The sequence below is a fragment of the Salvia miltiorrhiza genome, chromosome 7, assembly GCF_028751815.1.
Source record: "Salvia miltiorrhiza cultivar Shanhuang (shh) chromosome 7, IMPLAD_Smil_shh, whole genome shotgun sequence".
NCBI classification, from domain to species: Eukaryota; Viridiplantae; Streptophyta; class Magnoliopsida; order Lamiales; family Lamiaceae; genus Salvia; species Salvia miltiorrhiza.
Genome location: NC_080393.1, coordinates 25,239,674 through 25,254,615, shown reverse-complemented (window position 1 = coordinate 25,254,615; position 14,942 = coordinate 25,239,674). Strand labels below are relative to the sequence as shown.

Below are 14,942 nucleotides of genomic sequence, written 5' to 3'. Positions count from 1 at the left end.
ACGCATGACATTAGCCAAATATAGATAGATTTGATTTAGCATAATTATAGTAAATGACGGTTAGCTTTTTAAAGAATTTTACCATTGTATCCTTTTTATTAATAAAAAACGTGTGAGATCAGAATTTTGGAGGGCTGTTAGATGATAATTAATAAAAGGCTAGGATTATTTCTCCATTCTTAACACATATAGCCTTCTCAATAGATCCCTTCCCATTATAGTTATATATTCTAGTCTAACCGATTAATCGACTTTGTTCTTGTCGTTCTGAGCTGTTATTGATTAACATCACATACTTGAATCGGATCATCTGCATCTGTGTTTTACTAAAGTCCCAACTTTTGACTAGTAAAGTAAGTAGAATCACTGCTAACTAAACTGAGAAAGAAAAAGAAAAAGAAAAATAATGAAGAAAGTTCTTCTTTTTTCGATTATTCGGGGTAATCAAAATCGAACCAAAATAACCAAATCTGTTATCAAATAATCGAATTTGGTTATTGAATTTGAGCGATTTTTGAGTGAAATTTCTGTACGAGGCGGTAGCTCTAGTGACAACCCAAACTAGGACTACAAAACCAATTTCTGACACAGCTTTGTAAGAGAGGGAGAGATATTGTGGGCACCATTTTATAATTACACAGCTGAAGAAATTTCAACAATCATCCATGCTCAATAAAGACTAATTCCCTCATCTGACCTAGCTACTTCAAGAAAAACTAAGAGGCCTTTGCCAGTGCTACTTTACATCCCACTTGAACAAATTAACTGTTCAAAATTGCAACAGTAGATATAGAGGCAGCCAATAAATTAAAATTATCCCATAGAAAATAAGAGAAAGCCAATAAAAATTGCAAAATTGCGTTAGTAAAGACAGTGCAGAAGAAGGCGCAAGCTAGAAGTTATTTATCGACCTCCTCCTGAATCTGTCCCTCTGCAGTCACGCATCAAACCAGATCAAGATGATGTAGCTGTGATAAGTAAATGGAAACACAACAATAAGAGGATCAAAAAGATTACCAGCAAGATCGACAGCCAAGTTAGCCAGAGTATCCGCCTCAGAATTTAAGTCCTTTAAGATAGAAATAACACGCCAATCTCAAAAGACTAGTAGTGTGCCCGGTAAATGAAATTTGTGATGACAAGATGCAACCATGATGATATAGTATCAGACCATGTCATAGTCGTGAACTTACCCTTAAAACGTGAATAATCTGGAACGAGAGAAATCTATCCTTCAATTTCTTAGCCTCATCAAACAAGCCGGATATGTTTTGGTTTTTGACCTTCCACAATCCCTGAATCTGCCAGAGACATCATGTGTTTCAGCCTCGTAAGCAAGCATAAAAGAATCGAGGAAGCTGTGATAGACCAAAAACTAAGGTAAAAATATGATGAATGCTGCAATAACATTCTTCAACAGCGCTTTTCAAATTTGTGTCCATAGCTAATTTAGGATTATGATAGATGCATATGCAGTTATGGTTGAGTGACAGGAGGAACTGGGACTGAGCCAAAAAAGAAAAGGTTCAGAAAACTACATCAATATGGTCGTCGTAGATATGCCGGTATAGAATCATCAAAAAAGGATGTGACACATGTGTCAAGGCATTTATTGACGCATTTGATGATGTCATAGTTTAAGGAGAAAATACTCTTTTCCACGAACATGTGCAGTAACACATAATAGATGTCCCAAATCATAAACTACACACACAAATGAGACGGCACTCATAATAACTAACTAAGGACTGCTGGGTCGTAATCATGAGTACTTTCCAGTGTATAAGTCTGTCAGTCACAACTTTGGTTTCAGCATGTTTGGTTTCATGCATCGTAAATCTCACTACTAGCCCTCAGATCAACAACCATTGCACATAGCAGTTTAGTCTCTTCCTCCAACTCACTGAACCACCCATTTAAAATCAGAACATGGTGAAAAAACTGAAAGAAATTTCAAAGAATATGCAATGCCTCTCCCATTTGGAAATTGGACAAGGGACCAAAGCCAACACATTATGTGAAATAATGTTACAGAATACAGACTAGTGTAACAAAATAGCAAAATATAATCACAACCCACAAGTAACAGATTCTGTTTTTACACCTATATTTGTCCAAGATTTCAGTCCCATCAACTTAATTGGTTCTCCCTGAGCTAAAAATGTTAAGTAATAGTGGCGTAAGATCTAAGAGCAGACTACAACATACATGCTACAATTGACGAAAAACGCAATCCAAGTTTTCAGCTGTCCAACAAATGTGAAGCTTAACATTTCCATTACGACTTAACAAATTTGAAAATAGAAAAAGAAGACAATGAAAATGGAAGACATGAATTGTGATAGAAGTACAACAGAAAAGGAACTCTCTCTCTGTCCATTTCTAGCCAAAATCCTAGACAAGTCTTTCTGAAAGAGAAAGACTTCTTTTATTTCCTAACTTGACTTCTAGGGGAAGTCAATAGTAGCTTCCAAGGAAAGCCAAGAGTAGCTTCCAAGAGAAGCTATAAAAGGGCTTGCTAAGCCCACATAGGAACTAGCAACTACACGCTCGCTTTCGACCTTCTACGATAAATTCTCTCCTCAACAAATTGTTGAATAAATCGACCATCAACAAGAAACTGCAGTTATCACGAGCGCAAAAAATTGGAGAAAAAAGAACCAGTGTGACGATTTTCCTCAGCCCCTGCCCAGGTACAGAAATTATCACTCATTAAAAGGGACATATGTACCTGCATGCAAACAAGTTTGGAGTCACCTCGAACTCGAACACTTGTAAAACCTTTTCCAAGTGCATATCTCAACCCAAGTATAAAGCCACGATATTCAGCAAAATTATTGGTGGCAATGCCTAAGCCTTCACGCAGCCTACAAATCTTAACATGTGAAAGATGTCAAACTTATATGTCATGACCAGAGTAATAAACACATACAACCTCTCAAAGGAGCAATCTACTCACCAAGTTTCCATCATCAGATCGCAGTATAGCTCCAGCCCCTGCTTGACCAGGATTTCCTTTTGAAGCACCATCAAACTCGATAGTACAAGATCTCTGTGAAGGACACGTAGATAGCTTTTTAAGCACAGACAATTGCGTGTATTCTTTCAGACATTACCATTAGATTTTGTAAAGGTTTATCTTTTACCATGAATTGAGTCACATATTATTAATGAGTCAGCAAACTTTTATTTTGGAACTAATTAAAGAAGAAAGTGCTATGTTATGAATCCCAACCATAAGCCACTCACACAAACTGATTGATTCTGGTCAACTCTATAAGGGTCTAACTTGAAATGCTTTGTTAAAGCATCGTTTGCGGTCAAGACGGGTCCAACAGCCTCCTGCAAATTGAGTGTAGACAAACCACAGCGTCTAATTAAATTTCCAATCAAATTGACCATATAAATGACTGAAAACAGTGGAGAATTTGTGTTAAAATTAAAAGACCCTCCACTGACTATTTATAGCCAATAGAATACTCAATAATACTTAATACACAAGCTAATACATGCGGAGAACATCATGCACATTTTTCAAAAGCTTCTGCACAACAAGTTCTCAACTTCATTTATCAAATAGTTGCAGACATATTTCTCATTTTCTAGTTTTTCCTTTCTTGGAGTACATGATGACATGGCAGAGAAAAGATCTTTACTTACCTGAAACAATTCACAAGAGCACAAGTTCATTTTTCTCACCCAATTACAAATTCTGGTTATATAGAGAGAGTAGGAAATCTTTATATTCAGTTTCCTTGCACTCATGGCACTTTAAATTTGACTGTTAACGTATCTTTGAATCAAAAATGCAGAATATTTCAGTTTACTCACTGAAAATGAATTGTAGATTAGTAATCATTCGACTTACCCCATATTCTGACCACATAGGTTCCTGGGGCCTCTTCTTTGTTGTCACAAGTTCAGTAGATGTTTCACCTCTAGAAGACGAAGGCTGCAGAATGTAGAATTAAATCTTAGTATATTTCCCATTTGTCCTCAAGTGTTGGTGTATACATTTATTAAGTTTCCCTTCACAACTTATTTATTTGCCCACAATTACAAATTCTGGTTATATAGAGAGTAGGAAATCTTTATATTCAGTTTCCTTGCACTCATGGCACTTCAAACTTGACCGTTAACTTATCTTTGAATCAACAATGCAGAATATTTCAGTTTACTCACTGAAAATGAATTGTAGATTAGTAATCATTTGACTTACCCCATATTCTGACCACATAGGTTCCTGTGGCCAAAAATAGGTAGGAAGTTTTTTGTGGACGTCCCATAAAGGAAAAGTAGGAAGTTTTTTCATGGACAGAGGGAGTATAATTTTACACGATTTATTTAAATGATTAACATATGAGTCAATATATGAAAATGTCCATTCTAGTATAGTAAAAATAAAAATTGTCCACTTACATAAAAAACTGAAAAGTTGGCTATTTTTCTCCCTCTTTCTCAACTCTCTCGGTCTCAGTCTCTCTCTCTCTCTCTCAGTTACAGAAAATGCTTGCACACACAAAGCACAATGCCGCAGAATGTAAAGCTTGTATATGAGAATTTCCATTTTCGTTCAATTAATTACCAAATTTGCTTATGAGAAATTAAATGATTTGTTGGGTTTGCATATACTTTCATTTTTTCATTGCCTGTATACTGTGTATTACCGCACTTTGTCGTAGTAATTTATGAAGCTAGGTCATAGGTATCCTCGCGCCTCGCTTTGAGGGTTGTCAAAAGGTAGCTTGCAGAGTTTAGTAGTTAAGTTTCTGTTGGTGCAAGAATGAATACATGATGAGATGAATTTAAATTTGTAGATGTTTTTAAGCGATGTATATTTTGGAGAATTCGTGGAATAAAGAGGATCAAGTGTTATCAGCGATTCAGAGAAGTTTTAGATGAGAACTGCAAATTTGAATTTTTTTTAACCGGAGCAGAAATTTCAGGTGAGTTTGTGTTGTTAATGTTCTTGAATTTACAACCAATTCGATGAATTCACGACTGAATCGCTAGTGTTGGTTGTGAAATTTGAGTTTTAAAGCTTGAATTCACAACCAACACTATTACTAGTTGTGAATTCAGGTTTTAAATCTCGAATTCACAATAAACACTATTGCTAGTTGTGAATTCGAGTTTTAGAGTTTGAATTCATTACTAAAAATAGTGTTAATCGTGAATTCGAGTTTTAAAGCTTGAATTCATAATTAGAAATAGTGTTAGTCATGAATTCAAGTTTTAAATATTGAATTCACAACTGCCATTATTTATTATTTTTAGTTGTGAATTCACGACTACTACTATTTCTAGTTGTGAATTCAAGGTTTAACACTCGAATGCACAATCAACACTAGCTATTCAGATGTGAATTCGAGTTTTAAAGCTTGAATTCACAACTAAGAATAGTCTTGGTTGTGAATTCGAGTTCAGTGGATAATTTTGAAGTTTTTTATGTGAAGAGTAAAATGGTAAGTGTGGCCAATTTTTAAGTTTTTTATGTTAGTGGACAAATTTTTATTTTTACTATTTCAAAGTGACCATTTTCAAAATCCACTCTTAACATATTGTATTTTTATATTTCACAGTATTGACAAACACACTATCAAATGAACCATACTTTGGTATACTTCCAAAAGGAAAGAGTCTAATAACTACTATCACTTTCAGAGAGGGTAAACGACAAAGTAAAATTATACTTTAGCAGCAACACTGTAGGGTAAAAGTCTGTATATAAGATCAAAAAATGAAAATAATCACACTATTCATGCAAGTTTCAGCAGACAAGAAAGAGTAATATTACCAATGATATAAGAGTGCCAAAAAGTTCTTCAGTAAGATCAGAAGCTCTTATGGAGTAAAGAGCATTCTTAAGTCCACAAGACATCAGATGCTTCTCAGTGTCCTTGGGCATGTTATAACCTTTGTACGCACTGACAGGAGGATCGCATATCTACTAGGAAATAAAGAAACAAGAAAGTTATTTGAATAATGCACAGCAATTTCAATTACAACAAAAGCTAACACCCAGATTTTCAAACACACACGGAGCTAATAATCATATCTGGGAAACGGGCTTTATTTTTACATTTTTCATCTTTCATGCCTTATAACTCCATGCACCTAACCATAGAGAATCCATTTTTCTTAGCTTTATATTCCTTCATTTTAACGGCTTTCCTTAGTTGTAAATTCAGTTTGTTAGCTCGCACTTTTTCCCTTTAACAAGCTTGTCCAGATAATGGAAATCTTCAGTTTTCTAACAGACTAACAGCAACTATATCTGGTGGTCTGGAAGTTAAAGTTTTCCATGGGGATTTTGACCTTTCGTTGGACACATTTCGTTTTGATTTTAAGATTATATAGTCAAAATGATCAGAAATAAGTTTGTGAAGAGAATGAAAAAACATGTATCCAGAATCCAGATTAGTGTTTCCATAAACGAAAAAAAAAAATCGGTTCATTGATACCAACCAAATCATAGTCATGGAAACGATAGTTTAGGTTTGAATTCAAATTGAGAAATATATTTTCAACTTTGGAAAAAGAAATTGCAGTTTTCTGGAAGATATATTCAAAAAACAATGTCAAAAACTGAGCAAATCACATAAGTTGGGTAATTGAAAAAACATGGTTTCACAAAATGTATGATGAATCGACAATGAAGTAGGGATGATTAGCACCAAACAGGCAAACAGTGAACAGAAATTGCATCAAGTTTCATGAATTACTGCCAGAATCATAGCCAAATAGAAAAGGAATATACAGAAATTTAAATCAAAATTCAGAGAACTTGTGATTACCGAGGTTCCAACTTGAGCTTGACAGTCGCTTAAGCTTTTGTAAACTCCCACGAGATCACCCTTGCGAACAACAAAAAAGGCTTCCTTATCGTCCTTCATTAGTGGTTTAGACTTGAGTTTCCCCTTAATGGAGCTACCTTCACCCGACTTTTTTGATGAATAGCTCTGAAACTGAAGCCTTGTCAACAATAACTCGAACTTCACTGTCCTAACACTAGAATGCTGGAAGCTTGCTCCCCATAAAGGAAAAAGATTTTTGCAAGACGGGCTTGTAGTAGTGACAAGCCTAGTTCCTGATAGTATTGATGAACCACAAGCACGAAACAAACCGATCATTCCAGTTTATCTTGCTCCAGATCTGCTGAAATAAAAAATTTCTTTTCCTCGTCAAGCAATCCATACAACAAACCCAAAAAGAAACACAAAAAGAGGCAAGATTCTGCATTAAGATACATGCCATTTGTCATTTCAGCATTTCACTCAACCAGATGTCTGGAATTAACTTAAGAAGAAAAACACACGAGTAAATTTAGGCCCAAAATTGGGTCTTTCGATCTAAATAGCCCCTGTTTATATGTTCAAATCACAAAGTCCCAAACCTTTGTACACTAGAGAACAATTCCATTTTGTTTGAGAAGTTACACAAAACTAGTATTTTCTGCTGTATCAGTTGAAGAAATAAAAAAAGATTAACAAAACATAAAGATAGCAAAAGGAGCATAAACGGCTCTTTCAGCGATAACGACTTTAAGAGAGATGAATTTACACTTCAGTTTCCCTATCTCCTCCTGATCCAAGAATCAAGCTTCCGCAACTTGTAAACAAAATTGAAGCTTCTCATCAACCAAAACATACAAATAACAGAAAACCCCTAAGCTTCCGGCAAAACCCAGAAACAAAAATATTAGCAAAAGCCAGAAATAAAAAAGAACAATCAACAGAAAATATAATATTAGCAGAGAGAAAGCCATAGAAAAGGTACGGCAGTGAGTGATCAATTGTAATAAAAATAGAACATCAAGTAGAGTGAATGATACCATACTGGCAGAACAAATGCAGCAAAATCGCGGAACCCTTACTGCAACAAGTAGTTGGTTAGCATGAGAATGAGAGAGGGGAAAGGGTAGAGGTAGGGAATAGGGGGTGGGGTGGGGTGGGGTAGGGGATAGGGGTGGAGGTTGTACGGGGGGTTGAGGGGAGTTTGTGGAAGGAAGGAGGTGAGATTAGGGAGTGGGGTGGGTGGGGGTGGGTGGGAGTTGGGTTTTAGGTGTGATTTAAATGAAACCTATTTTGAAAAACTTTGTTTTTTTCTTAAACTTCCATTTTTATTATTTTCTTGTTAGTATCCAAATCAAGTAGTAATAATTTCGCAGTCATCCATTTTCATTTTTATTTAAAGAAGCACTGAAAATTTCTAGCGATCTCTTATTTTAGTATGATGGCTTCCGCTGAGACTTAGGAAGTCGAAATATCTCAAAGTGAGCAACATATGTCATACTATCGTGATTCTTTTTTTTTTAGTCCATGGGAATGATATGCAATATGCAAGTTGATTAGGAAAGAGTGAAAATGAATAAATGATGTGGTTTGTGACAGATTCAAGTTTAGCAACCGAATGGAAATAATATGTTATAAGCATTATGCAAGTTGATTAGGAAATAGTGAAAATGAATAAATGATGTGGTTTGTGGCAGATTCAAGTTTAGCAACCGAATGAATAATATGTTATAAGCATTATGCAAGTTGATTAGGAAATAGTGAAAATGAATAAATGATGTGGTTTGTGGCAGATTCAAGTTTAGCAACCGAATGGAAATAATATGTTATAAGCATTATGCAAGTTGATTTGGAAAAATAGTGAAGATGAAAACATGTATTGTGAATATGCTGTCTTTAGTTTCAAATGGAAGAAAAGCAGAAGCATTCGTTCTGGAAATAGAAACAAAACGGCCTAAAGATTGCTGCTCAAGAAAACGAAAACCAATTCAAAATCCACATCTCAAGAAAGTGAACCTCACTTAAGAGCCCCTTCTCCACATTCATGGGACTTTAAAATAGATTCTAAAATTTTTATTTTTATTTCTCTTCATTTCTCCAATTTAAATGCATTTCAAACTTAAAATAAATATTTTCATTAAATTCAAATTCAAATATTACAATAATTAAAAAAATTACAATAATTAAAACTAGATTTAAATTACAATTATAAAAAATTCAATTTTTTTATATAGGCACATGCATAGCATGCGCTAATCCCAAACTAGCAAGAGCCCAGTGCGAGGCTAAGAGCCGGTGATCGAGGCAACAGGCGCGGCGGCATCACGAGGGAGGCCGGCTAGAGGCACACCACAGAGCCGTACTATAGCTGCTCTAACTGACTAACTTTACTTATAGAACTCATACAAACATAACTTTTATTTCTGTCGGTTGATTTTTCTCTTGCTAATCCCAAACTAGCAAGAGCCCAGTGCGAGGCTAAGAGCCGGTGATCGAGGCAACAGGCGCGGCGGCATCACGAGGGAGGCCGGCTAGAGGCACACCACAGAGCCGTACTATGGCTGCTCTAACTGACTAACTTTACTTATAGAACTCATACAAACATAACTTTTATTTCTGTCGGTTGATTTTTCTCTAAATCTCAATCCTCCAAATCCATAGGTTGGGACTTGATAGCCCTAATTTCTATCTTATTTTAAAGCAACGACGCTGGAAATTTCTGATCAGTGATTTTGGCATCTATAAGGGGCAACATTGTTGTTAGGGATGTCAAAAAAGCCTGAAACATACGAGTCGACCCACATAGACCGATAAAAAAGATGGGTTAGAGTTGAAAATTTTTAGCCTGAAAAAAATTTAGCCTGAATGGCCCAAACCGAAAATAGCCCGAGCTCGATAGGGTTGGCCCGATTAACCAAACACATTCTTAATAATTGATTTTTAAACTTTGATACTTTACTTTTTAATTCAATAATAACATTTTGATGCTTGTAGAATATGTTTTGATTTTTTTCCAACTGTTAATAACAAACATCTATGATATAAAAGTAAAAAAAAGATAGTCATTTATGTTAAATCTATATACAATTTTTATCAGAAACGGAATTAAAGTTAGATATTATATAAACTTATGTTAAAAAAACACTAATTTTTGAATCTAAAATAAAGCGAAATGTATTGATTTAAAAAATACGACATATTTTTATTACAAGAATATGATTATCTAAAAAAAATAAACATATAAAAAATCATAAAACTTGCGGGCCCAAACGGGCTAGCTCGAAACCGAGTAAATTAGGGTCGAAAATTTTTAACCCGAAAAATAAAAAAAATCGATCAGCCCGAACCGAAAATAACCCGAAACCGAGTGGATTGGCCTGGCCGATTGACATCCCTAATTGTCGTGGTGCGAGGAAGAGGGAGAGAAGATAGATTATTCTTTTGAATAAATTTTAAAAATGAAAAAAATGAATGCCAACTAATTATAATTAATCATTATTATTGACTTGGTAGGTAAAGAGAATCAAACCGGGTCTTAGGAATCCGGTTTTGGGTTGCAATATTTTATTGTGGCCGGTGCCAAAAAGATAGGTGGTGCATGATAGAAAAGATATTAAATCGATGCGAATTACTGTATGTGAACAATGAAGATAGAGTTCAAACCTCTCTTCTAAGTAAAAAAAAAAACAGAGAGAATATTATTCGTTACAGACTACAGATAGTATTTATACAAATTTTAGCATACACGGTGTATATAAAATGATATCATCAATATATATAGATCGACGACGCAAGTGGTAGTGACGATGCAATAGTAAATGGAATACCAGATTCTAATGCTCAACCATGTCCATCAATCTAAGCTGATTTCTACAGAGCAGTGAAGAAACAACGTCAAATGAATTTAACAAGGCAGAAAGCTCACAATTTCTGAACGAGGTGCTAGAGAAATTCCCTCACATTCTTGAAACACAAAATAACTCTTCTTCTGCTATCTACTCTGTTCTTTTACCTTTACAGTTGAAGCAGCGGCTGCTCCGTATTTTGAAAATACGCCTGAGAGTACCGCCTGCTCTCTAATTTTCAGCCTGCACGACAAAGAAATAGTTGGTAAGGAAATGACAACTTTAGCTACTCTCGAATTTCTGAACAGTATTAGCGATTACTTCTTGGCAGATCCCGGTATGTCTAGTGTTGGAACATTGGCTTTCACTCGTCTTGATGCCACCTTTTTTGGACGCTTCTTTGCTTTTCTTGTCTGCTTGGTGTCGATTGCAGACTCTTTTCCTTCATCCGGTTCATCAGCTAAATCAGAGCCGGTGGTAGTTGAGGCAACGTTGATCCCTCCATCATCTTCTTCCCATTGTCCAGATACATCACGCCTCTCATCTGCATCACTGACTTCACTAGCTACACTCTCTTCCGATGAATGCAGCAGTGAACCATCGGTCGCTTCATTGGAGTTTAGAATGGATTGTCGAGAAGGGTCGTTACTCCCATCCACTGATTGATCACATTCAGCCTTCGGCAGCTTTAAATTCACCATTTCACATTTTATTTGCTTTTCAACCTTGCCGAAGGCTATGCTTTTACCTGTGAATTTCTGCACAAATCTACCAAAATACAACAAGTTCAGCCAACTGAATATTTTCGTCTATAATGAAAACTGTAATTACAAAATGTAAGTCTGTAGATATACCTATGTGCTTCATTCTCCTTCTTGAAGTCGACGAAAGCAAATCCTTTGCAAACTGGATCCCTTGTTTTTTCATTTCCAGAAACTACTGGGACTATATTTACTATTCCAGGAAATCCTTGAAATGCTAGTCGTAAATCCTTATGAATGTTCTTCTTCTTAGGAAGATTGACCAAACGCACTCGAAATCCATCATGGATAGGTTGAGGTTCTGCAGAACTTGCACGTTTTTTATTCTTAAAAAGAATGCCATGTATCCATAAACATGTGTATGCAGGCAGAGAAGATAAGCAGGTGCTGCTACAACATAGTCTAATTCTAATATCGATTCTAATTCTACCATGTAGTAAACAAAGTACATTATAAGTTCTCAAACAAATAGTTGAAGGGTTTGCTGGACTTCCAATATAGCACCATACCTTCTCATTTAACCATTGATATTTGGCATTATAAGGAATCCAACAAATTCAACTAAAACCAATTGAAGAAAGGGGAATCGGGAAACTTATGTTTTCAAAATTCTCGTTTACTCTCTCTATATATATATATTCAGTTTCTTAGGCTTAATCTGATATTTCCCCGAAAGGAACCTCGACCAAAAGATATGGTCCTTATTGGTAAGTGCACGAGATTGAGTAAAGGATGAACCCCTAAAGCAACTCCAGGCGGAGCAACCTACGGTTCCTGCCCAAGACTAGGGGCGTTCGTGCCACTCCCCACAAGGAGCAGTCGGGGGTCTACATCCCTAGGAGGCCACTAGAGCTTCGGATATACAAATCAAGCTTCCTTGGCTGCCCAATGGAATTGGGGGATGGTGTCTACGTTCATCAGGCATTCGATCCCTTTGTTAGTACATCAGATGCCAGACATTCTGCAACCCTGCTACAAGGTTTAAAACACTTTGGATAACTAATACAGCACAAAACATCCTAACTTGGTTGTACTCAATTGATCACATGCGCTAAGCGAGTCAAGTAACCTGACCAGCATAAAGAAGTAAGGCACAATGGGTATTTTGATCAAATTAACTCAAACTTTAATGTTTGTATAATGAATTTCAAGAATGTCACATGGCCCTCCAAGTCACTAAGACAAACAAAACCACTAGAAAGACACTCATACATGGCGAAAACCTCGGACCACAATCCAAAATAAATAAACTGCATCAAGTGCCTCACTCAGCAGAAGATTCTCATACAATATATGTTTTGTGCTGCTCAAATCCCTTCTTGTAAAATCAAGACACGAGCAAACATACAAGTATTCTAATTTCTACAAAAGCACCATCTTTGAGAAATGTAATTTCACTATACAGTTTCAAATATCTTCCTCATGCCAATCACGAAAACCTACATCGTTTTCACCACTACCACTTCTACACTTGGCCAAGAAACCAACTTCACGAACCTAGTTACAAGCTATCAAAATTAGTCTACAAATCAAACTTCCTACTTTCATGTTTTACTCACAACACCCAATGTCAAAACATCGAGAAATATCAATTTGAAATCCCAATAACAACCACAAAAAAATGGCCAACCTTTGTCTTTCTTGGGAGTGGGTTTTAGTGGATTTTCCTTGAGTTTTTTCACGTTTGCAAGCTGGGCTACCCTACTTTGCTCGATTTCTTCCATCAACTGATCCTCAATCGTAGTATCGTACACTTTGCCTTCGCCGAACCCACGCGGCCGCCTCTCCAGCCACTTCTTCATATCTTTCAGAGGAATAAAGACGTCATCTTCATCCTCGTCCAATTCGCCTCCGCCATTGCCGTCTTCTACGAACTCGACGTCAAAATCTTCGTCTTCGAATTCGTCAGCTTCGTCTGTTCCTTTCACGCTATAGCCGCCTTTTTTGTTGGTTTTCAAGGCGTTGCAGCACAACCCACTTCGTGTTTTTACTAGAACAGCTTCCAAGTTGAGGCGGGCTGAATGTGGGAAGTGGGATTGGGGAGGCAATTGAAGATAGTTTGTGATGGGATTCTGGAAAACAACGTTGTGCTGTAACTGCGTCGGAAATCTTCGGAAACCCAGCATTTCGTTCACGCGATTCTCTGAATAATGACCACACCACACACGCTCGAATCTTGATTAGGATTTTTAACTGGTTTTGATACTAGGAAGTTTTAAAAGATTGAATTTTAGATAAGGGGAGTTGGAAAGAACTGTGTTCGAAGAGTGTTCTTCAGTTTTATAAGGCCGCGTTTGGATGAGCTGAAGTAGATAGCAGAGGGTAAATGGCTTGCGGCTTGGGCCAATGCAAATGGAAACTCAATAGTTTGGAATATTATAGGCCCATATTAAATTGTGACTTTGATATAGGCCTCCCTATCAAATTTGATGGCCTAACTGTTAATCGTAACATTAATTGGAGTATTATTTTTAGTGAGCTAAGCACTCTCAGCAGATCACCTAAATGCATCACTAACTCTAAATTTAGGCTAAAACAATTAAAAATGAGATAAAAAATGCATTCAGTAGATCCCCTAAATTGAATGGGGCCCACAAAAAATTTTACACCTACCTAAATTCAATCTTAAATTTACACTCACCCTAAATTTATTTTAAGCTTATAATTAGTAGGGCCCACACATAATTATTATTTTTATGTAGAAAATAGGAGATCTGGTGTATGCATTTATAAAATCGAGATCCTAAAATTAAATAAGGAAGTTTTAGGGAGAAATATAGGAGCATAATTTTAGGATTTCTGCTGGGAGTGCTATAAGAGTAATTAGTTTATGTCCTCCCAAAATAAGTATTAAGTAATAATACAATCGACGTTAGTTAATTGAAAACGTTGTTTTTATTGGTGATGGTGTTAGTCTAGCTACGTGTTCCGATTGTACTTCAATTTTATAAATTACTACTATGAAATTTAATTTGAATTGTGAATGTAAAAGAATTTGAATTTAAGATATGAATTAATTTAATAATTACTTCAAACAAGATTTCAAGCTGTTTGCTATTCTCTCAATGACATTTGACAAGTTTGGTCGGAAAGTATTATTTCGACTCTTACTTACTACACATACAATTGGTTTGAATAAGTCTAAGAAAAAAGCCCAACTTAAATCATCTTGACTTTTTGAAAACAAGTCGTTTTCTACAGTTGCATAAAAAAAAAAAAGAATCGTATCTACCATGACAATCACTGTTTACCACTAATGTAACATGAGATATTTTTCTTGTCCAGTGCCAATCTATTATATAATAGGATTAAGCCTTAACCTATGTGGCATATCTAAAATCTCACCATTTCAAAATTTACCATATATAATCTTCATCATTTATTAATTAATTAACTATTACATTCTATATAAAGATTCATTAATCATAATAAATATAATTAATAATATATATATATAATATTAACATTACATATAATCTAAATTAATAAATTTTATTATTTATTTTTACTAGATAAAAATTAGATTTACATGTTTGATAAGA

At 35.6% G+C, this 14,942-nt stretch overlaps 2 protein-coding genes across 23 annotated transcripts; both read right to left on the bottom strand.

Moving 5' to 3' along the window:
- Positions 1-611: 611 nt before the first annotated feature.
- Positions 612-8,238, bottom strand: LOC130993685 (uncharacterized). 22 transcript variants are annotated; one of them, XM_057918704.1, is made up of 11 exons: positions 7,840-8,195; positions 7,564-7,611; positions 6,798-7,155; positions 5,798-5,947; positions 3,869-3,952; positions 3,250-3,342; positions 2,960-3,052; positions 2,732-2,875; positions 1,194-1,301; positions 1,018-1,069; positions 612-931 (listed from the first exon to the last, which is right to left on the bottom strand). In XM_057918704.1, exons 3-11 carry the CDS (start codon positions 7,131-7,133, stop codon positions 900-902), a joined length of 1,092 nt encoding a protein of 363 aa, XP_057774687.1. In that variant the 5' UTR covers positions 7,134-7,155; positions 7,564-7,611; positions 7,840-8,195; the 3' UTR covers positions 612-899. The 22 variants fall into 22 exon arrangements, with proteins under 22 accessions (XP_057774687.1, XP_057774689.1, XP_057774684.1 ...); XM_057918706.1 differs by having other exon boundaries at positions 6,798-7,158; positions 7,564-7,668; positions 7,840-8,029; XM_057918701.1 differs by having other exon boundaries at positions 7,564-7,668; positions 7,840-7,997.
- A 2,207-nt stretch (positions 8,239-10,445) lies between these two features.
- Positions 10,446-13,700, bottom strand: LOC130993679 (uncharacterized). Its single transcript, XM_057918683.1, has 4 exons — positions 13,031-13,700; positions 11,494-11,701; positions 10,961-11,407; positions 10,446-10,882 (listed from the first exon to the last, which is right to left on the bottom strand). The coding sequence occupies exons 1-4, from the start codon at positions 13,524-13,526 to the stop codon at positions 10,786-10,788; spliced, it is 1,248 nt and encodes a 415-aa protein (XP_057774666.1). The 5' UTR covers positions 13,527-13,700; the 3' UTR covers positions 10,446-10,785.
- Between the last annotated feature and the right edge of the window lie 1,242 nt (positions 13,701-14,942).